Source organism: Globicephala melas, chromosome 9 (genome assembly GCF_963455315.2).
Source record: "Globicephala melas chromosome 9, mGloMel1.2, whole genome shotgun sequence".
Classification (NCBI taxonomy): domain Eukaryota; kingdom Metazoa; phylum Chordata; class Mammalia; order Artiodactyla; family Delphinidae; genus Globicephala; species Globicephala melas.
In genome coordinates, this window is record NC_083322.1 from 76,118,846 (window position 1) to 76,142,379 (window position 23,534).

Here is a 23,534-nt window from a genome sequence, read left to right on the forward strand (position 1 = left end):
GTTGTCAGATGAGTTGCAGGAGACGAATACCTTCTCTGTCCATGGTATCTGATGCAGGACCTAGCAGATAGGTACTCAGCGAAGTTTTCTGCATGAATCAATGGTTCGTGACTCAAGGGTTTACCGGGAGAAAAAGGACAGTGCTGGTAAGAATGAGCCAGTTGTAGCTTATCCGTGCTTTCCCTGTTTGCTCCTTTATTTAGGTTAGTAAAACATTCACGTTTAGAGATGAGTCTATATGCCTGAGCATGGTTCTTGGGACTTTGGAAAAGCATTGGAAAAGAAGATGTGCTACATTTTTGTTGCTACGTTCAGCTGTGAACCATGAGAGTGATTTTCCAAGGGAATAACAAGATGCTTCCCCAGGCTCCTTGCTAGTAATTAAGGTTGTTTTGGGAAATGAGAGCCATCTAACCTCCCCTGGCAGGTCAGCCTCTGCAATCAGAGGAATGCAGGGATGGAGGAACCCTCTCTTTGCCTCAGAGCCATATTTGGGCAAAATCTGGGCTGCCGTACAGATGTGGCTTAAAGAAACCAACAAGGGTATTATCATCTGGCCACTGTAATCCCCTGATATTTATGCTGTCATCAGTCAAATTCTGATCATGCGATCTGCAAAGAAGGCTACATCTGCTCACAGCTCCCTCGTAGGGTAACAACTTGTGTTCAGTGTATCTAGATGTGAAGAGAAGCACGGTTAGATCATTTCTTCCGACATTAAAAAAGTAGAAATGGTCTAAAGTCAACATACTCAAATTACCTGGGATGATTAAAAAAAAGTACAAGCCATTATCCACCATGCTGGAAAACCTTGAAGGTTTTATTCTCAATATCTTTGCATTAATACAGATGCTTTTTACTTTGTGCTGAGAAAAACAACCTGTTACACATCATGTAACTTTAATATACAACATAGAAACTCATCCTAAGTTAGTTACAACAAGGACCTACAAAAAACTTCATAGGAAAAAAAGTTACCTAATATCGCCACTGTATTTTCTAATAGACTGACCCTGTTAGACCCTGTCACCAATGCTCAGCTCTGTAAACAATGGTTATTTCCATGTTCTGGGGACTTGTTAATAATAGGGACACTAAAATCAGTCTAAAAAGTTCTAGCACGTCACTATATACTGTACAGTCCTTAAAAATAATTTATTGTACTGTTTCTAAAAAAAGGTACTAGGGGTGTTCTTTTGCTCTGTTTCCGCATTCCGGAGCTGCATGTGAGCACTTTCATCTAACAGCCTAAAATCACGAGAACTGAACTGCAATTCACAATCACAGAGATGACGTGGTGGAGTCTAGGACTTCCCGCCCGTTGCACACCGTCGGCACATACGTGCTTGCAGAGGCTGGAAAACAGAGCAGGACAGAAAATTCTGGATTAATCAAGGGGGCCACAGAGCTACTGGCATGGATAATCCTAGACACTAGTTAAAAGTAAAAAACTCACTTTAACTTGGCCTTGGAAAATGCTAGGTGATTTAGTGCTGTAGTAGGTCAACTTTCTAAACGCGCTCTGCTCAAAATTAGTTTGTATCCTGGAACTTACCTCCATTACTGTCATACCTCTTGGAGAGAGTTGATAAGCATAATCACTGTTGAAAGAAGCCACTTGTGGGTTTAAAATTAGCTTTGGTGATCTTTAAACTGGTTAAAATACAGTGCAAAATTGAAAGCTCACTGCAGTTTCCTTAGACTGTTAAATTAATTACTATTTTCGATACCTTAATTAATTTTGTTCTCTCTGGGCAGGCATGTCTCTACATAGTGCCATAAGTCATCCGTGAACTCTACTGCCTGAGAGAATGCTTTGCTATACTTTCATTGTTCAGTGGATAACCTCAGTGAAAATTCTAGTGAGGGCTGTGGTGCTAAGAACTTCAATTTCATAATAGTTTGCAGACAGGAAGACATTCCAAAGTTATGATGCTCTTGTTAATGACAATAGTGACGACAGTGTCAGGGTGTGAGTATAATACGGATATGTATATTCATTCTTTTTAGGGCTTGTCGTGTTCCTAGATAAAATTCCTAGCTCCGAACTTGTTTTAAACAAAAGTTTTGTTTTTGTGAGAAATCTAGGGACAGTTAAGTGATACCTGTTTTGCCCTCAAAGCTCTTTCCTTTTACTGAATGAGAACAAAAGCAAGGAGCCCCATCCTGCATAGGATGAAACTGTATGGCCAAGAGAATCAGTTAGCGATGGCCTCACATTACCTTTTGGAGCTGATGACGTCCCATCGCTTGACCTGTCCATCTGGACACACTCTGCCTGGGAGGAGCTGACCCTCTTGGCTACCTGACCACAGCTCAGGTCAAGCTGCCCAGTCAGCTGTCCCATTCTTTAAGGGCATAGCTCTTGGTTAATAATCAGATAAACTAATTTCATGTCATGCTAAAGTGTTCATGTTCACTATCCTAGTGGAAATATCCTTGCTCAATGAAATTGCATTTTTCATAGGAATTTCTTTAAACACGAAGGAAAAACTAAGTATGAAATTTGATACTACGTGGCAGTAAGTGGGGGAACATTCACCATCTTTGGGACACTGAAGTCTTTCAGCAGACACCGCTCCAACTAGGGAAACTCCAGCCTTTCAGTTTTGCGCTGATTACTTGTCTAGGTTTGTGAGAAGGCAAGTCTGCGTGGCTGCCTAAGGTTACAGTGGAGTCATGTGACATGGTAACGCTTTTGGAGATTTTTTTCCTTTTATCATTTTTAGAATGAGGTTCAGTTTCTTTTACAGTATGAGCCCTCTAAAAGCTGCAATATCTTGGGGGACAGGGATGGCATAATCCACATTTCCTGAAACTTCTACAATGAAAACATAGCGTGTGGCAGATAAATGCTGGATGGAAGGTGATAGTGATAATAATTCCAAATGCGAGGGCATTAATTTATTCTTCGCAAAGCTTCTTAGTATACTTTAATTCTCGCTTCATCAAAGCTAGGTAAGGCGAGAGAAAGAACAAGGTGAAACGGAGTCCAAACGAGAGTGCTTCTGGCCATTCAATATGTGCGTTCTCTGCAGCTTCCTTGTAACCACCTGTCTACTTGGCATCTCCATGTGGCTGTTTAATAGGCATTTCTAAATCAAGTGGCCAACACATGACTTTTGATTCCCTGACCTGTCCCCATTTAGTTTTCCTTTCCTCAGTGAATGGTCTCACCATCTGCCTGGTTATCCAAACCGAAAGTCTAACATTTAAGCCTCTTTCCTTTCTTGTCTCTCCTTGCGTGTCAAACCCATGCTCAAGTCCAATCAACTCAGGCTCCATCTCCAACTACTTCTGTCTCTGCATCCAGCGCCCCGGTCCAGGCCAGCATTCCCTCTCTCTTGGCCACTGGAATAGCTGCACTACTGGGGTCTCCGTGTCCACCCTTGCTTCCCGGCAATGCTTCCTCTATACAGTAGCCAGAGTAGTTTTAAATGGAAGTCACCTACCTACACACCTCCTGTGGCTTCTCTTTGTGCTCTCCTTACTGTGGTTTATAAATCCCAGCACGATTCAGACCATGCCTATCCTTCTGAATTCACCTAATTCTGTGCTCCCGCCCCTACGCTTTTTTTGCTTTTGTTCTCAAACACAGAATACCTATTTCTCAGTTTCTGGCCTTTTGTAATAGCTGTTGCCTCTGCCAGGAATGTTCTTCCCTCTCTTAATCACATATCTGGCTCCTTCCTGTCATCCACGTGTGAAATGTCACCCTCTGAAAAAGGCTGTCATCAGGCCACCTAGTCTGAGGTAACCAGCCAGTTTCTCTCTTGTCACGTTATCCCATTTTAAAGCTGAGTTTTTTTCCTTGCCTTTTTTTTTTTCCTTAGTGTCTTAACATCTTATACTCTTGACTAGAAAGTATGCTGGGGCTCTGCTTGTCTTTTTCATTATTTTATCCCTATTGCTGGTCATGGAATAGACACTGTATAAATATTTTCTGAATGATTGTATGAATGGTTGCCTTTCAAAGAATGGGGGAACCGAGAAAGTTTAAAGAAAGAAATAATCTGTTATCCTGAAGAAATGACCAGCAAATGTGAGGCCTTTCGGCAGCCTCATTTTGGAGCAGGTTGGCCTTTCTGCTTCTCAAGCCACATGGTGGCTTCGACCATCACCCACGTCTGCAAAGAACTGGCTGGGGCTGTGAGCATCCCATAGCAGGCATGCTGCCTTTGACATTTGGACTAAGCTCTTCATCTTTTCCAAGATCAAATTTTATTATTTCTGTGCAGTTTTTTCATTTTCAGAGGTTGAAGAGGAAAGATGTGTCATGGGGGTACGTCTAGGAGAACCAGGGATTAGTGTGTTAATGCTCCTTGCTGTCGACCTTGAACTAGTCTAATCCCCTCTCTACCTGCACTTTTAAAGATGGTGTCAGAAACCTTCTGCGATGTTCCCCACACTATTCTGGAATTTAGTGTAATTCTCTTCTTAAGTGTGCACTTGTGATTTGCTTGCTGACTGCATTCTAAGTTCTTAAAAATTGGGTATATTTTGACCATGTAGGTAAGGTACACGGGCTGCCCAGATAGCCACAAGCTTATTAGTGTCACATAATCTTCTCCTAAACGCCCTGTGGACATCATTATGGAAGGTTACAGAATAACCTGGAATAACCTACCTGCTTTGTAGGGACATTAAAGGGAACACCCTATGTTAGAATGTCTAAACTCTTGAGGGGAAGACAATGCAAATTCAAGGTCTTCTTGCAAAGAATAACAACGGCAAAAAGCCCCGCAAGACTCTGCAGTTATTTTTTCCCCCTAAACACTTTTTAGTGTATTGAAGGGGATTGTAACCTCTATTTTTCTGCTTCTCTTTTTCTGTTTCATCTGTAGCTTTTGCCAGTGCATTTTTTATTATGTAAAAAAAATTCTCGTTTTAGTACATACTGCTGAATATAGCAGAGGAAATTACTGTTTTATGAGTTTACCATCTCAATTACTTTGCCTTTCATAAATATTTTACAGATGCTCCTGGATTAGCCCATCTGTTATTCCCCAAGGTAGTAAAATACGTGGAAGAGGAAAGTGCCGTCATTTTCGTGTGTGTCTTCGTGATGAGCTTTTCTATGATTTTAATGAAATTCTCGCGAGATTTTTAATGGCGTAAGTTTAACCTATTTTCTTAAGTGAGGTTAGGCAGATTTCTATAATCATCCTTTCTGTCAGAAATAAGAGGTGTGCAGGCTTATTTTTGGCTCTTCTGGGAGTGGGGGTGAGTAGCCGCTGTTGCTCTAGGCGTACGTGGTACTTCTTGCTACTTAAAGTGAAAAGTGAAGATAGCTGTAAAAGACCTAATCAGTTCCACAGCTGACCACAGAAGGACCATTCACACCCATCAAAAGGCACGTTTTGCTTCACAAACTTGGTGAAGCTTTAGAGATCAATGCAGCCAAGTGGCAGCTTTGTCTAGCGCCGTGAAATCCACTTTTGTACCAGTGAAGCAGAGACTGGCCAGACTTTGGAGAAAATGACCCGATTTTTTCTAACTGGGCCCTCGATCAGTGCTCAACATATTTATTTAATAGATTCTTAGGGATGCCAAGTCTGTTAGTCAATTTAGTGACGGAGACTTGGTTCCTGAGAATCAGCGTGTTACTCTGTGTAATAGATCAGACTTGGAAAAAAATAAAACAAACATTTAAACAGAAAAGACATTCCAGTCTGTTTCCATCTGTTCCATTTCCTCGCTCCTGGTGACCCCAAATAATTTCTCCCAGCATGTCTGCTTGTTTAGATATTTTAATTCTGTGGTCATGGAATACAATTTCCGTCCGTTATTTGTTGCCTTGTCCTCCTGCTTTGTCATTGAACCTGGTTTTTTACTCATCACCTTAATTTACCTGTGCTAGGGCCCCTTGGTCCCATTTCAAAAGAAGCATATGTGTTGATAATGTTGTCTGGGCAGATGCGACACTGCTAGCCACTTGTTTGGTAGCCTTGCTATGTCAGAGATTTCTCAGTGGGAGACTGAGAATCCAGTAGTAATAAAAGTGGGCTAGATTCTCAGGGGATGTTTCCCCCTTTATGACCAAAGTAATTGTCTTAAACTGTTACTAGTAGTCTTAAGAGGAAATCGTATTCATTATGATGTTGGATAGAAATCTGTAAACATAAGATTTAGTTTCCAAGTGTGAAGTTAGAACTTATGAAAGCAAAGACTTCTTCATTCAGTGATTCATTTCTTAGGAGACAGGATTCATGGGAAGAGAAAATACGGCATGTACCTTTTTATAGACCGTGATGCAACTTAATTACCTCATGAACAGAAATGCCACTTGATCTTCAACTTAATACCTCAGTCCACCGTTGCCACATCATGCGGTCCTTTCCAATCGTGTTCTTTTATTCTCTCTTCCCTCCCCCAAGAAGTACCAAAGTTGGATGCACAATAATTTCTGAATAAGAAGACTCAACATTTTTTTGTACTCTTCTACCTATTTTTCATTCTTCCCACATCCTCTTAGTTGCTTCACATCTCCTGTTTCCCCTCTTTTCTATCCAAATGTGTTTTCAGGAGAGGAGCAGAAACTCATTCACCCCAAGGCTCAAACAACTAATAGGAGCTATACGTGCTACGACATCTAGGGGATCCAAATCGGAAGCCGAAAGGGTTAAACTCTAATCAAATAATGTCAGGCATTAATTACTCCTTCTTTCTAGTGGAGCTGATCCTGTCAGCCTCACCTTCCAGTTATCCACAGCAACTGCACGCTGTATTAGCTTCCACTGCTACCAACCTGATGGAAGCCACCATCACCTGGGTTAGGCAGTAGCCTCCTAAATGAGGTCTCTGCCTACTCGCTGTCTTGTATTCTGCCCACACAGCCAAAACCATGCTTTTAAAGTCAGGTCCTGCCACAGCTCCGATGAAACCCTTCAAGTGTTTTCTCAGCTCTTGCAACAGAAAAGTAAAAGCCCTTACAGTGACTTGCAGGATCCTACAAGATCTGCTCCATCTTTGTCCTAATCTCCTGTCACTTTCACCTTTATTCATTTCCCTAGAGCCTCATTGGCCTCTTAGATGTTCTTCTAACTTTGGACCTTCGCATTTGCTGTTCCCTCTGCGTGGAATGTCTTTCCCCCAGATATCGGCCTGGCTCCCTTCTTTCGTTTCCATCATGTCTCTGCTCAGTGTCACCTTATCACTTCCTTCCACTCTATAAAAACAGAAACTCTCTGTATCCTCAGGCCACCTTATTTGCCTATGTCCCATATTATTTTCTTCACATCACTTGTCAGCACCTGAGTTATTAAGCATTGTCGGTTCGTCTCTCTGTGCCCCCTCTTGCCTGATTAGAATGCAAGCACCGTGAGTGTAGAGTTGGTCTGTTTTGTTCATTACCACATCTCCAGTGCCTAGAGCTGAGCCTGGGCACAAAAATTTCTTCAGTGAAGGAGTGAATTATCCATCAAATTGGTCACATTTACTTGGTTAGTGGTTTCTCTCCCAAATGCTCTGAAATTATTCCAGGTAAGGCAGAAATGTTAAATTTTTTTTTCCATACGAGTAGGCATTTTCCTGCTATAGGCGCAGAGATATTTCCGTTTATAGATATCCTCCAGAGAATTTCACTAAAAATGAAGTCATAGAAATAGCATATAATAAATTGAGGTTAGACCCTTTGCTTTCTTTTAAGGTTTTGATCATCTGAGATCCATGTATGGGCAGTATTTGATTAAATACATATTTTCTTTTTTATTGACATATATACATAGTTCTCAGCACGGTACCCTGTTCCCAAAGGCGTTAATAAATTCGAGGTTATGTGGAAATGCAGATGACTATAGGTATCTCTCATACAATACCTGACCCGCTGGTTTAGGGACTCTCTTTGAGCTAGTGTGTTTACATTCTGTTCTAATGTACAATACAGAAGAGAAACTGTACAATGTAATGTAATTCAAGAAAGTGATGCTTTTAAAAAACTATGGAAATGAGAGAAATTATATCTGACATAAACATTAACTACATTCATTTGTCTTCATCAAATCACATTTTCTAAGAAACTTAGTGTGTAGCCTCTTTGGAATATCAATGCCACACCTTGTCTGTGTGCAGCCTGGGCGTGGGGATCACCGGGGGCTCAAAGAGACATGATTTATGCTGTTGAACTCCCTGTTATGGGCTTTTGAGAGGAACACAAGTCTGTACTCATGCTGGTAGAACAAGATGCTGTCATGTGTGGTGCTTAAGAGAAAGCTTTTAACTTGAAAAAAATCATTGCATGTGCAGATGCTAAGATTCTTACTGTCAGAATAGTCTCTGAGGGCTTCCCTGGTGGCGCAGTGGTTGAGAGTCCGCCTGCCGATGCAGGGGACGCGGGTTCATGCCCCGGTCCGGGAAGATCCCACATGCCGCGGAGCCGCTGGGCCCGTGAGCCATGGCCGCTGAGCCTGCGCGTCCGGAGCCTGTGCTCCGCAACGGGAGAGGCCACAACAGTGAGAGGCCCGCGTACCGCAAAAGAAAAAAAAAAAAAAAAAGGATAGTCTCTGAGATGAATTTTGTAACTGAGCTGGGGCAGAAAATCCAGAGGCCACAGGAGCCATAGAGCAGCTTTTGAGAGTTTTATCTATGACTTCAGTTATCAAATTCCTTAAAGTACCTAATAGATGGGACCCTGGTTTTCTCATCTATAAATGTGTTTGTTAGAATAAATGATCCTTAGCATCCCTTCCAGCTCCAGGCTGTGTAATAAAGAAGGTGGGCTGTAGCTGCCTGGGGAAAACCTAGCAAAATAGTAGAGGTAAAGAGAAAATGATTTAAGGGTTGCTTTAGAGTGGTTGTGAGAGAAGTAAATGGAAATGTCAAATAAAAGAAGGAGAGGTATTAAACATCAATTTCCTAACGTATAATAGGGTTACCTATCATAGCTGGAGACTATCCCCCCATCCTCAATGAGGGAATGAAGGGGAATAGAAAGAATGAGGTTCTCAGGAGTGCTGTGGACTTTGCTCTCTTAAGGGAAAATGGATTGACGTATATCTGATTTGGATGTACTAGGTGTATTCTGCCTGGAAGCAAATGGCTCAACTTACTGACAACTCTAGGCTCTTCCTACGTTGGTCAGAGAGGATTTATGTTTATAATATACTTACGCCTGTGGCGAAGAAGACGTTCATTTCAGTCTGGGTTGCCAAATAACTTCCTAATTTGCTGGCCAGTCATCATGGGACTCCCTGAACTGTAAAGTGCAGGTATATTATGCTGTTTTTCTGGACTAGCACAGTAGAGAAGAAACTTGGCATTATGTGCTTTTTTTTTAAAATAAAGTCCTGTTCAGAGTTGAACAATGGCTTGCCCTGGCCAACTGGGGTATCTTCAAAGCTTGGCCATTGATAAATGCAAAGGCTTGTCCTCAGGTACTTGCTTTCTGTTGCTGAAGCTCTGTGGCAAATTATACTGTGAAACTAGAAGACGGTTCCCTCCATCTTTTTAGACTGCTGCTTTCTTTTTATAATGTGCCAATGCTTAGTGATAAAGAATAATTCTATTAATTGAGCAGTTCGCACATTACCACCTAGACAAGTGACTTTCTGAATAAGGTGGTGGCAGAGAAAATCAATCTCCATGTGCCCATGGCTCCTCCGGGACCCAACTCTGGGCATCATTAATTAGCAGAAGCCCCTTGGCTGATTTAATGATAATGACATACATACATCTGAATGATCACCGTGAGCAAGGGAAATACACATCCCTGTAGGACCACGTCTGGGGACATAATAGCTCTGAAGACTGTTGGACACACTCCATTTCTTTCTTCTCCCCGCAGCCTACGCTGATGCAAACCCATATTAGCGTCAGCAGTATTCTGACCTGCGCAGGGCCTATAGGATCTTATGCTGCCAAACCTCACGTGTGCATCCAGTTTGTCTCCCTCACAATGACACCATTCGCTTACATTCTGCACCCATGCTGGTAGAACAAGATGCTGTCAGGTGTAGTGCTGAAGGGAAGGCTTTTAATTAAAAAAAGAAAAAATCATTGCCTTTGCAGATGCTAAGATTCTCAGCATACGTTTTTGATTGCCTGTCTTTGGGAATCAGCTGTGGGAAGCTCCTTTGCTTCTAAAGCTGAACCAAACAAAGAATGACCTCTTTTTTTTTTTTTTCCTCTTCCAAATACAAAGGATGTTTACTTATGTGTGTGGGTGTGGGAGCAGCATTATAAATATGAACTTAGGATTTCAGGGTCTCTGAGTCCTACTGCTATTGGAAGGTGCATTCCCACCTTCAGTAAATGTTTCTTGAGTGGCCAGGTGCGTCTATGGGAGAAATGCCTTCTGTGGAGGGTTCGAACAACAATGGGGGAAATGACTGTGCCGGGATGTGACTCTTGGCATCATGAAGCAAAGGATGGGACTTCAAGGGCCTTTCCTTCTCTGAACCCAGGGCCTCCTTTCTCTCTGAGGGCATCTAAGTGGAGCTCCCTGCTCTGCACTGATAGCAGTGGATGAAGCAGACAGGATGGTTTGGGCCAAGGTTCTCAAACCGTTTTCCTTGGACCATCTCTGTTGAACCAGCTGGAGTATCTGTTACCGACCACACTTCTGGCCTTTACCAAGACCCCATGATACAAAGGGTGGGGCCTGGGAATCTTCATTTCAAAGAGTTTTTTTTTTTAATACACAAATATTGGGGACAACTGGCCTATGGGTACACTTAGTGGAGAAAAATTACTGTTTCATTTTTATTATTCTGACTCCCACTGTATGTAGTTAATCAGATACAACTAAAATTGGTCTCTTTTGCATACAGCAATATGTAAACATTTCTCAAATGGTGAGTTTTCCAAGATGTCCTTAACGATGTTCTTTCTTCCATGCCTGCTTCTGAGTTTGGCCGTGCTTTTCTATCTTTTGGGAGCAACTGCTCAGATTTTAAAACCCGCTAACTGAACTTCTTTCTGCTGTCAGCCACCTTAGCTGCTGTCAGGGAGCTCACTTAGACTCCAAAGTGATGTGGTATCTCTGCTACTCTCTCGCCAGAGAATTAACCCTGAATTAATACGGCCGCAGCTTCCAGTCAAGGTGACTTCTTGGTATTGCATAAGCTTAAGTGTGTCATGTCACTTAATCCCTGCTAAGAGTGCAGTACCGGTTGGATTTGGGATTTGGAGAGCGCAGCATAATAAAAATGGCCACAAATTCTTTGAGCGGTGGAGTCTGCCTCCCTCCCCTTGAATCTGGGTGGGCTCTATCATGCTGTCTGGGTCCCATGTGGAGAGAGGTATCCCACCTAGGCACCATGTACGAGAGTGAATCACTGCGGACCCTCCAGATCAGTTCAGTCTCAGCTGACACCACAGGAGGACCCCAGTCAGGGCCTTGCAGAGCAGGTGGACTGCTCAGTCAAGCCTTGCCTGAATTCCTGACCCACTAAATCAGGAGAGATAACAAAAGGGATTTCTTTTAAGCCACTAAATTTGGGGGAAGTTCGTTATGAGGGAATAGATAACTAAATGTGTCTGTGCGGGGGGTAACTCCGTTGCTATGCCAGCTTATTCTCGTCCATACATGGGGTTTTTGTTTTTACCTCTGGAGGCACTAGGTCAGAAAAACAGCAGCAATACTGGGAACAATAATCCATTGGAATAAAATGCCTGCAAATACTTAACCAGAAGAACATAAATTATGTACAACCTAGGAAAAGCATACGCTGTACTTAATGAATGCAGAGCAGTTTAAGGATTTTTCTTGATTCTTTAAACAGCGTACTTCCCAGTATTTAGGAGGGAGATGGATATTAATTGAGCTGAATCTATAATGGAGGAAACAGGCACTGAAATATTAAACCAGTTGCTTAAATTTTCATCATAGTGGGTCAGTAACACGTTTATACATAGAACTAGATCCCATAGGCAAGTGGCTTTCAAATATCTTTGATTGCAGTTCATAGAAAGAAATATTTTACCTGAACCTGGTACCCATACATAAACTTGAGCAAACTTGGTGAAATACTATTTACCCTGTTACATATGATGCACTCTAAGATACTTTATTCTCTTCTCTTTTATTTTTATATTTTTTATTATTATTAAATGTCCAGGTCAGTTTTATTTTATTTAATTAATTAATTAATTTGGCCATGCCGTGCGGTATGCGGGATCTTAGTTCCCTGACCAGGGGTCGAACCCGTGCCCCCTGCATTGGGAGTGCAGAGTCTTAACCACTGGACCACCAGGGAAGTCCCTCTATTTCCGTTTTTAAAAAATGCTGGTCAAACATGCTAAATAAATTTCATGACCCATTAATGGATTACATTCTACAGTATGAAAAACACTGCCCTGGGCACTAACCTTCCTGGGACCAGGGATTCTGTCCTATTCACCACTGTGCTTAGAAATATCTGGTGTATAGAAAGCATTCAGGCATTTAATGACTTTAATGAACTTCATGACAGTGGTTCCAGTTTGTTAAAATAGGAAGGATACTAATCACAAGTCAGGAAATCCAGTGTCAACTCTTGAATCATTGTATGTCCTTGAGAAGTAACTTCTCTTATCTTCTCACCTATAAAATAGAACTTGTGATATCTTGTACACATGGGATAAAATGAGCCCACAAATATTAAACTATCGTGAGTAAAAGATAAAGAATTACAAATACAAATAAAAGATCAATGGATTCGTTACTTACGCACTTTGAAATGCCGAGAGATACCACTCAAATACTTCACTTTGTTACTTTACTGCCATTTCTTTGATTTGGATTAATTAGAGGAAAATTGTGGGAAAAATGAGATCTAAATTTAGACCTTTTTAAGGAAAAAAATTAAATTTCACTGAGTAACAAAGTAGTCCTAAAATGTTGGGCTGGATAGACTCCTTCCTTGAAGTATTAGTTGGGCCACTAGCAGATTAGATACCGAGTGACCGCTTAAGCAGGTCCATGGCAGTTGCAGTCCATTGTTTTTGTGTAAATGAACATTTCTGAAATTCTGAGGGGAGACTCGATTGGGTAAAGTGTCCTTGTTAACTCTTCAGGAATTTATTAATTCCTAGTACATACATTAGAAAACGCCACCATATCTAAATTACCGAGGTTCGGATGTATGAGATCTGGAAAGTGTCTGTGGAAGACTTAGGGACTCTGCTAAATTGTTTTAATAACAGGCAAGAAGAGCTCTAAGCTATCAACAAGACTCTTCCTGCCCAGAGGTAAATCATGCTGCCTAGCCTAGGGTAATTTTCCTTTTGTTCTCCCTGGAAAGTCTACCAAGTAAGTAGTTCATGGGAAATTTCCCGGCTTGTTTTCTGGATGGAGTAGCACGATAAGGTGGTTTGGTGCCCTGGCTTTGAAATCAGAGAAACTGGCTCTTAAGTTCTGGTTCTGCCACTTTCAATACGTGTGACCTTGGGTAGATCCCCAAGAGTTGTGAGCGTTAAATAAGCTATATCCCACGTGCACACATGTATGAAGTACTTAGCACAGTGCCCAGCACAAAGGAAACAATAAATGATAGTTCCTCTTAGCTGTATTATTGTTGTTTTTGTTAGTTATTATTATTAGTTATATGCCAGTTCTTTCTGGTCTGGACTGGCTAGCTTTCATAGTTCAACTGTTGGAAAAGAGATTTGTTTGCTCAAGAAATAAGCAGGTTTCTTTAAGGTGCAAGGAAAATTATTTCACAAGTTTTACCAGGTCCTGGGGCTCAGCCCTCGTGACACCTGGAAATTTAGCTGAAAATGCAATAAGGTCTCCATCTCTATAGCAGCTGAGACGCAGGAGTGGTATACACAGCGCATCACGGAACACGTGCTGTCAGCCGTCAGTCTTCCCTTTGTTTGCCAGGAAAAGGGCAGCCCTATAAAATTGTGCACTTTGTTGGAGAAACTGGGGCACTAATGCGATTGCTCACTTTGTGACGCTGAGCTATTTCAAAGTTTCCTTTCTAATCGGCTCGGGGCAAAATTGTGAAGTAGTCATTTGTCTCTGTCACTTCCAGCCCTCCTTCCCCCCACCCCCCTTCCCCTTCCTCTCCCCTCCTTCCCCCTCATCCTTCTGTCAGTGCATTTCTCCTACTTTATACCATAGATTAGCTGAAAATGGCTTAAAAGGTTGTCCCCTTTCACTACCTTTGTGTTTTAGATGCCTCTGAAGAATTAAATGATTCTCCAAGGCTACTGTTGCAGATATTTGCAGGCCAGGAGGTGAGAGAATTCTGGCTGGGAGTTACCCTGGTATCTTTCAGTGAGCACTGCCTCCTCAGCTAAAAAAAAAAAATTGTGTCTTTGTCTTTGAAATAGGAGGAAGATCTATTCTAGCGTTTTCCAAAGTGTATTCCATGGGCTGTGCAGTTGATTTTACTGTGATCAATTACTTTTAAGAAACTGTAAATAACAAAGTGAAACAGGTTTCCCTGCTGTAGAGATTCTGAAAAACCTTTTTCATGCTCATGTCAAAGGAGGTGCTTTGAACTTCCAAGTGGGTATTTAGGATGTAGCATTTTCCACCTTATTTGATTATCTTCCTCTTCTAATTTTCATGAAGCACCTTCAGCATCTGTGTGACACAGAACATACTTTACAGAGCACCAGTCTAGTCCAACCCTCTAGGCCAACTAAGGAAGGAAACAGTAAAGTGATGTGCTCAAGGTTACCTGTTGACCTAGTTGCAAAGTTAGGACTAGAAACTTGGTTCTCTCGCTCTACAACTTGGTCAAAAATCCCATTTGTGGTTATGGATTTAATGTCTGTCATCCCTGCTAGACCGCGTACTGCCAAAACCGAACCTTGACCTCTTCTGCTTATCACTGTATCCTTAGCACCCAGCACAGTACCTGGCACACAGTGATCAAACCAGCACTTACTAAATTGAGTTGAGCTTGATTATGGGGATGGACGTGTGTTGCCTGTTTCTGTCTATGTCTGTTGCTTCTCCTTCTAGCCTGCTCCCTACTATATATGAAGGGGTCAGTGTCAAGTTCCATACTTACACTGAGAATACGTGGTCCCAGTTCCACTGACACTGAACCTGTTCAGGTGCAGTCTGTGTGTGACCACATTCTTCTGGGGTTGAAACAGGATGATGTGCACCTTGGGTGCAAACAAACAGCCCAGGACCACGAATCCACTCAGGCTAACCGAGATGCACATGGTCGTTGTCTGCACCTATAAGAAAAGATTGCCTAGTTAAGTGTCTTGACTATAAATTCAATACAGTGGCCAACTCAAGAGAGCACTGAAAAAAGAGCAAACTGAAAAAACCCAAATCATCCACAGTTCTGTTATTATTCTAGCCAAACCAATACAGCAATTATATTGGATCTTCTGAGTTTGGGATGCACATGGAAACATTGCTTAGGATTTGTAAGCAAACACTCTCTGTGTTTGGTGTCCTGAAGGCTTGCCAAGACTTCACACAGATTTTCTTGTTTTGTTTGTTTTCCTCTTTACTTTGTATAAAGATATTTCTGCAGAGCCACTGGAAGTCAGAATCTTAAAGAGTAAAATATCAATATTCAATGATGAAGTGATCAGATAACTGATAATTTGAGTCAATCAACTTGGCTTGTTTAAGGTTTACTATATTATGAACAAATCTGGTCCTGTTTCATATTTCCATTTCTCTTTCTTGCTGGGAGCTCTATCAGCTCTTGGTTTCCCTATTCAACACTGGGGGGCATTATCAACTTTCTTCTGGGGTACCTACTCTTTTAATTATTTCATTAGCATCTCTCTGGAATTTTGATACACCAGGTACTCGCTGTTTCATCTTTCTGTTCTCCAGGCTTCTATGCACCCACCCTTGACAGAGAATTTTCCCTTGTGCCCTCTTTGCTTCCCCTGAAAGCAAACCTCAGAACTAGGTTTTATCATCTCTTCTTTTCATTCCCTTGCCCGCACTTTTCATCTTCTCTGCTCTCCTCATTTATCCTGGCTTCAGCTCCCATAGATTTTCTGGAAAATCCCAAATTAGATTCTACATATTTAATCACTTTCAGTATGAAAAATGGAAATTAATTATTTCTTCTATCAGTTTCTACTCAGAGTAACTATGGTAAATCCTAGAGTCATTTTAGAGTTCTTTTTCCTTTTTCCCCAGCCGATGCTATTACCAGATAGCAGTAATTTCTCATGCCCTAAAGTGTCTGACCTTCTTCTGTAATCAAAGGAAGCTGAGACTGAACAGTTAACTGGAAGAGCCACATAACTTTAGAAGACCTCTTTCTGTTTTTGATTTTTAAAAAATCAGGTTACGCTTGTATCATAATTCTTCAGACTCTGGTTTTACTTGGATTGCTGAAAGTAAATCTCTCCTCACTATCTTTTTTTTTTAATTTAATTTTATTTTTGGATGTGTTGAGTCTTTGTTGCTGCGTGCAGGCTTTCTCTAGTTGCGGCAAATGGAGGCTACTCTTTGTTGCGGTGTGCGGGTTTCTCATTGTGGTGGCTTCTCTTGTTGCGGAGCACAGGCTCTAGGTGCGTGGGCTCAGTAGTTGTGGCTCGCGGGCTCTAGAGCGCAAGCTCAGTAGTTGTGGCGCACGGGCTTAGTTGCTCCGTGGCATGTGGGATCTTCCTGGACCAGGGATTGAACCCGTGTCCCCTGCATTGGCAGGCGGATTCCTAACCACTGCGCCCCCAGGGAGGCCCTCTCCTCATTATCTTAAAGCTCTTGCTCCCCTAACCACTCCAGTGCTTTCCAACTTGGTCCCCAGTTTCAGGCTCTTCTCTCTTTTGTCAGCTTCTCAGAAAAGTCTACTATCTAATTCCATGATGGAAAAGCCTTGATAAATCATAACTATGTTATTTATAGCAAGTCCATTACTGACGTAATTTTTCTTCTTACATATATGTAGAATATGATATTAGAACTGTGCTGTTCCTGCCTCGGTTTTGACCGTGGTGCCAGTGTGAAAGCTATCAGATATCCCAGCGAGGGTGAGACAAGTTCAAATGTGTACTTTTCAAGAAAACCTTCTATAACTTTGAAACTCCTCACATACTTTAAGACATTACAAGGAGAGGAGAAGGGAGGCTTCTGTGAGGAGATCTCGGCCCAAAGCTGTGCTGTGAATTCCATGCCCTCCACCCCTTAGGGGGATTGTGTCCATCTCTTCACTTAAAGCTTACAGAGGAGGGCGTCACTGTGGCCCTTCACAGAAGGTTTGAGGTTTTTCTGTGGTTGGGAGGATGCTCTGGCCGGGAGCCTGATTCCTGTCTTGAAAATCTAGAAGGTAAGAAATGGCTAGTCACTTTTGTAGCAGAGCAAGGAGACTGGCTGATGTACTGAGATAGTCCTTTACTCTAAAAATTTATGAAAACAAACGCTACGGAAGTGGTATGCAGGAAAGGTGAGCCATTGTGGGTCATCTAGGGCCCATATGGAGGGGCCTGGAGTCCTTCTCAGAAGGAGGCTAGAGGGGAGTAGCTGGATTGTGACGACTCAGAGTAGCGAATTGCCAGCCAACTCCCTCAAGGACTTGCGGGAGAAAAAGGCCAGCAGGACCTTTCTGATGATCAGGTGAAAACACCCTTTAATCATCTTCCAGGTTATCCCAAGGATGTGTCTTTAGCCACTGCGGACTTAGAGATCATAAAGTCCTTATTACTCTCTAACCGGGCCTGAGAGGGACATAGCAACTGGTGGACTGGGGAGTGTGAGCTGGGAGAAAGGGGAAGCCAACCACTGCAGCTCCAAGGCAGGCCAGACCTCAGGAGAAAATGATACTGAATGTTACGTCATGATATGATTTGATAACTACATAGGACAAGGCATTTCAGTTTCCTACTAGAGACATTTTTCCTTTGAAAATGATTGTAGGACCTTATGTCACCTAAGGGCACACAAATTCATGGGCCTGCCAAGGTCATGAGAGTTTTCATTCACTGATGTATCCCCAGCACTAGGATGGTGTCTCACATAAGGTGAACAGTCAGTGTTTGGATGTATCCACTGGAATTTCCATCCAGGGGTGGAGGGGTGACTAATCTCACTAACTACTAAAGGGACACAGGGAAGCATAACTAAAGGTGCATTTTGGTCATAGTTTATGCTGCATGGTTTTCAGTATACCCGCTTTAAATTTGATACCTTTTAATTTTTTTCAAAGCCCAAGTATCAGCCTCATAGTCTCAGTTGCCCAATTCCCTCTATAACTCACACTATAAAGAGTCTGTGTTTATCTATACTTATCTGTTCTGCGTCTTTGAACACTCCCAGCCCATGCTGCTTTGTTTTCATCTTCCTCAAGCTCCTAGAAACACTTGACATGGTTAATCACTTCCTGGATCCCTCCTCCCCTCACTGGACAGTTCCTTGTCTGAGTTGCTGACTTTTTCTCTTCTACCTGAATTCTAAGTGCTGGCGTGTTTCAGAACTCAGTTTTGGACACGCTTCTCTTTACCACCTCATTGAGTTCCGTGGCTTAAGTACCTCCTACGTGGATGGTACTCATCCATGGAGTACTAGTTCCAACCTATCTTCTGGGCTTCCAGACCTATACATTCAAATGCCATCTTGTTGTGGATGTGTAGTGGGCAAATCAGAATGAATATGTAAGCAGAACTTGATCCTTTCCTCCAGGTACCTCCATTTAAGTGACACCAAATGCCACCCCCTTGTGCAAGCCAAAAACCTGAGAGTCATCCTTCATTTTGCCATTTCCCTCACACCCACACATCCAATCCAATAGCAAGTTCTGTTGGTTCTTTCGGAAGATAATCCTGTATGGTCTCTTGGGCTTCTGTATGTCTTTCCAGCAGCGGCTCCGACTACCTTTGTTCTGGACTTTCTTTTCAATGGTATTTTTTATAGCAAAGAGCCCTAGGAGATAGAGGTAGTGCCTGTGGAACAGAGGACCAGCATATCACTCATTAGAGAAGATTCAGATTCCCCAATCTAGCTGTTCTTCCCTGTAATGCCACCGCTGACTGTGCCGTGGTCATGGTGCCCTTTGCATAGCCTGTGGGAAGTGGGGCTCAGGTAACCAGAGCCAGTGCGGAACTCTGGCTACTGCCATTGCTTTGAGTCAGAGTCCTTTTTGTCAGCGTCCACAAAACTGTGGCAAGCTAACATGTTAAGTTGGAATCAGTCAAGTAAAATCTCAGACTCTTCGGTCTTTGACAGTTGTGACAGTGAGATCGGAAAGGCTTTCTCAAAGAGGAAGGATGAGGGTCTCGTGGGCTGATGAACAGGCCTTGAGAGCAGTCCATGGGGATCCGTAGCAAACAGGCTGACCAAACTGTACGGCCAACCAGGCGATAAATAGTGTTCCACTTTATGGCCATTAAAGAAGAGGATTTGGGGGGTGGTTCGCAGGCTGAGTAACAGGAAGTAGATTCGGATAGAGCTGGAGACCTGTACTGAAATTGTTGCTGACTCACCTCTGGGGGTGCCGTCGATTTCCTCCCTATTCCGATTCAGGTCCTTGGTGGGCAGAAAGTTGTACTCTTTTTTCACATAAAAGTTGCAGAGACAAGCACCTACACTGACCCTACACTGACAAGAGAAGCCTTCAGAGAAGCAGAGACCAGGTGAGTCATTTAAACTTTGGCTGGCTCCCTTGGGAAATGAGGGAAGCGGGCGACCAGTGCTTGTGAAGGAAGAATGGCAACAGCTAGGCCCTCTGAGGGCTCATCCCTTGGTATAGTCTCTCACGCCAAACTTAGATCCATTCTTCGATGACAGAAGTCTCAGTTTTTTACAGTGGAACCTGGCTGCAGAAAAGGAGCTTTGGCCCTCTCTGTCAGATTGCCCTGAAACAGGATAATGCTCTGGGAAGCCAGAGATGACGCACTGACCGGTATCTGGGCTCTTCCTGACCTGGATTGGGTTGAAAATGCTGACAGAAGTGCTGCACCAAAGAATGAGAGACGGACGCAAGGAAATCTGGATGAATTCCTGCAGTCAGCTGCAGCCCTGGAAAGCTTGCTTAGCCCTTAGGCTAAAACCAGGCAAGATGCTAAGAGATGTTATCATGATGAGACAGCAAATGCCCTGGATTAAGACGAACTCCTTGAAAAAAGTTGCTGCTGTCTGTGCAAGTCAGTGGCGAGTGAGCTGAAATCCGCAAACCACGTGGCCCAGGCAGATAGCTACCGATATCTGGCTCTGGCCTCTGAGTCAAGGGGTCCCCCAAACTGAAATGAACAGTGACATTAATGACGACGTTGCCATTCAATTCAGGGTTTTGGGTGCTCAGAAACATTGGACCTTCGTTTGGTTGAGCCATGCGTAGCTGCTGCCTGCTTGAAACACAGAGCAAATGTGTCTTCCTTCCTGGCATGGAGATGTCCGTGCTGCCTGATTCCTCCCTTACTCTCTCCATCCTGATCACAGCTGCCTTAAGAAGAAAGGAAGGATAGGAACAATGTCTCCCCATCCCCAAGGGTGGCTGCCATCCATATGCACCGGACCCAGTATGCTGGGAAACTCTGGGGAGGGAAGAACTCGAATTTTTATGCTCTGTTGGTTACAGACAGCCAAGTCACCATCCTACCCAGGCCCGTTAGGGAAAAGGCTGGGCTGGGACCAGAAAGAGGCAAATGAGGAACTTGCTTGAGATGCACATTTAAGGAGGCACCCAAAACTCAGTAATCAAGACAAGTAATTTTTTTTTTGCGGTACACGGGCCTCTCACTGTCGTGGCCTCTCCCGCTGCGGAGCACAGGCTCCAGACACGCAGGCTTAGCGGCCATGGCTCACGGGTCCAGCCGCTCCGCGGCATGTGGGATCTTCCTGGACCGGGGCACGAACCCGCGTCCCCTGCATCAGCAGGCGGACCCTCAACCACTGCGCCACCAGGGAAGCCCCAAGGCAAATAATATTTTACTGCAGTATTTTTTAAAAATAAAAATTCATGCTAAAAGCCTACGATGAACACAATACCAACCTTTTAAATAAGGTTAGGATCGGTAACAGTGCTGGGCTGTGATGTATTCAAGGTGAAGGCAAAAAGTCAGCAATACTGATCCTATCGTGATGACTGCTCATGCACGTGTTACCGGGCCCACTCTGCACTGCCTACTGGAAATTGGGACTTGCGCAACCTACACAAATGCTGAATTTCTGGCCACAGTGGTGGCTGCGGGTAATAAAAGTCCTTTGGCTCTGAGTTAGGAGTCTCAGGTCTTCTGTCAGCATCCCCGAATCTGTGGCAGGCTAACCTGTTAGATTGCAGGGTGGGTTAAAAACCCTTCTCGGTCCTTCACAGGTTCTGTCTCCATCACTGACATCCTACCCTTGGCTCGGGCCACCATCATCTCTGACCTATCGCAGTCACTTAACTGCTCTCCCCACCCCGGCTTTTTCCTTTCTGTCATATGTTGTCTTTAGCAGCTTGATTTTTTTTTTTTCCTAAAATGTGAGATCACAAAATATGAGATCATTAAACTGCTCCATTTAAAAGTATTTCAGTGGTTTCTTTTTCCATAGAGAACAAAAATCTAAACTTTTTGCTATGGCCTATAAAGTCCTATGTGGTCTAGCTGCCCACCCTCCCAACCGCCTACCTCTCACATAAACTCACTCTCCCATCTACTCATTAAACAGTAGCCAGATACACCTTTCTTTTCTAAGACATTTTTGCCTGGGGGTGTTTGCACTTGCTGTTTCTCCTGTCTAGCGGGTAGAATTCCCCTGGTTTGCTCCTTCCCATCTTTCGGTAGGGTATTATGAAATAGGCACTAGTAGGGGTGGCAAACACTTTTTGAAAGAATGAGATGTGATACATTTCTTTAAATCTTCAAAATAGTCAACATGGGAAAATTGGAATTTCTCTGCAAGTACTTAAACCTTGTAAAAATTCTGAAGTCACCTCCAAGTCTGCCTAGGCAGAATGCTTTGCCTGCACCAACCCCAGTAAGAATCCAGCATCTTGATACCTAGAGTACGGTCCTTTGCCTCGCAGCATCTCCATCATCTGGGAGCTTGCTAGAAATCCAGAACCTGGGGCCTCATCCCTTCTTCCTGAATCAGAATCTTTAGCAAGATTCCCAGGTGGATGCGCCCTAAAGTTTGGGAAGCACTGTAGTGGCATAACCCCACTCCCTTCCGTCATAGTACTCACCACTGCATGAGTTATCCTGAATGTTCACTTATTAATTATTTACTCACCATCTCTATGCTCCTCTCATTCCCCACCAGATTGTAAGTTATCAAAGAGGAGGGGCTTGTCTGTGTTGATAGCTGTATCCCCAAGGCCCATAGTAAATGCTCAGATACTTTTGGAAGACATGAATGAACAAAATACTCAGTAATTACCATTTAAACTTTTTGTGGTAAACTTTCCACCCAAACGTGACCTAGTTTTTCTTTACACCATTGGAACTATGTATTGGATCCCTGATGACTCGGTGTTTGATTCTTATGCTCTCTGGGATGGTTTTGTTGTGATACAGAAGGAGGCAGCCTGGATATTTCTCAAAGATCCTTTGAAGTTTTGGATTCTTACCCAAGTTTTTGCTCGCTCCGTCTTGATGTCTCTTACAGCGTTGACTAGTCTTGTTTGTTCTAGGTTTTACGCCTACAAGTCCATTCTTCATATTAAGGATAGGTAAGTGTGTGATATAGTAGGAAAGGCATGGATTTGGATCCAAAAAACTAGTCCTACTATTTTTTAACTGTGCCACCTGAAAAGTTAATTGCCCTCTGAGTCTGTTTACTCATCTTCCTAATGGATAATGAAATTCGCTTTCCAGGGTGCTAATGAGAATAACGTAAGCTCATGTATGCAAAGCACTTGGTAGAATGAGGTTTTGGGATTTGGTCAGGAAGACTTAGTTCCTTTCTTTCCCTCTTGCCTTAATCATGTCACTTTTTGCCCAAGTGAACAACCAACCAAAAGAAAACAAGAAAAATTTAAAAATCACAAGACCTCAAAGCCCTTACACATTATTTAAATGAATTCCTCTACCTGGTATAATCTGACCAAGCTGCCAGTTCCCATTAATTTCTCACTAGACTCCCCCTGTCTTCCATTTGAGCACGACTGACATTATTGCATTCTTCTTGGTTCATTTCTATTTTCCCTCAAGAATATTCCCCGTAGGCCCTATATACTCTAACTACCTTACTTGCACTTTCCTACCAAGGTACAGGATGAAATCCCACCTCTTTAAGGAGATTCCTGGAAAGACCAAGCTCTTACTGATCCAACTCGTTTTTGAAACTAATAGGCATTTAAGAGTTTCTATCAGCAATTTAATTATAAACTATTCTGTGTTAATCTTGAATCCGTTCATGCTTGTTATTGTTTTCCCAACTGAGATGTAAGCTTTTTGAAGACTAGAATAGTGCTTTATATTGTTTTATAACTCCCAGTGGGTGGCAAAGTACTGAGTCATAAACCTTGTTGACCGATGGCCAAATTCCTAATGCTGGTACTTAGATTATTATTGGGTACTTTTCTAATGCTGCTGATTCTCTCCGAGCCACATGGTTTCCCTCCAGGAAATTTTAAATCGCAGTCTAAAACAAGGGTCCTGGGTTCAAATACCTATAGGGCTATGCAGATTCATACGTGAGGGTAGCCAGGTGTAAGAATTCAGGGGCTGGTGGGAGCTGTGGGCAACAGGAGTGAGAG

At 42.9% G+C, this 23,534-nt stretch overlaps 1 protein-coding gene across 2 annotated transcripts in view; it reads right to left on the minus strand.

Annotated features, from left to right (window-relative positions):
- Window positions 1-799: 799 nt before the first annotated feature.
- Window positions 800-23,534, minus strand: part of GRM3 (glutamate metabotropic receptor 3) — a 235,451-nt gene continuing 212,716 nt past the window's right edge. The window contains exons 5-6 of one of the 2 annotated variants that reach the window (XM_030857001.2): window positions 14,946-15,120; window positions 800-1,355 (exon numbers count right to left, since the gene is read on the minus strand). In XM_030857001.2, the coding sequence (XP_030712861.1) occupies window positions 1,282-1,355; window positions 14,946-15,120 (249 nt within the window). In that variant the 3' untranslated portion in view covers window positions 800-1,281. Of the gene's footprint in view, window positions 1,356-12,316; window positions 12,521-14,945; window positions 15,121-23,534 lie in introns of those variants that run through there. The other variant, XM_060304730.1, reaches the window with a different exon arrangement.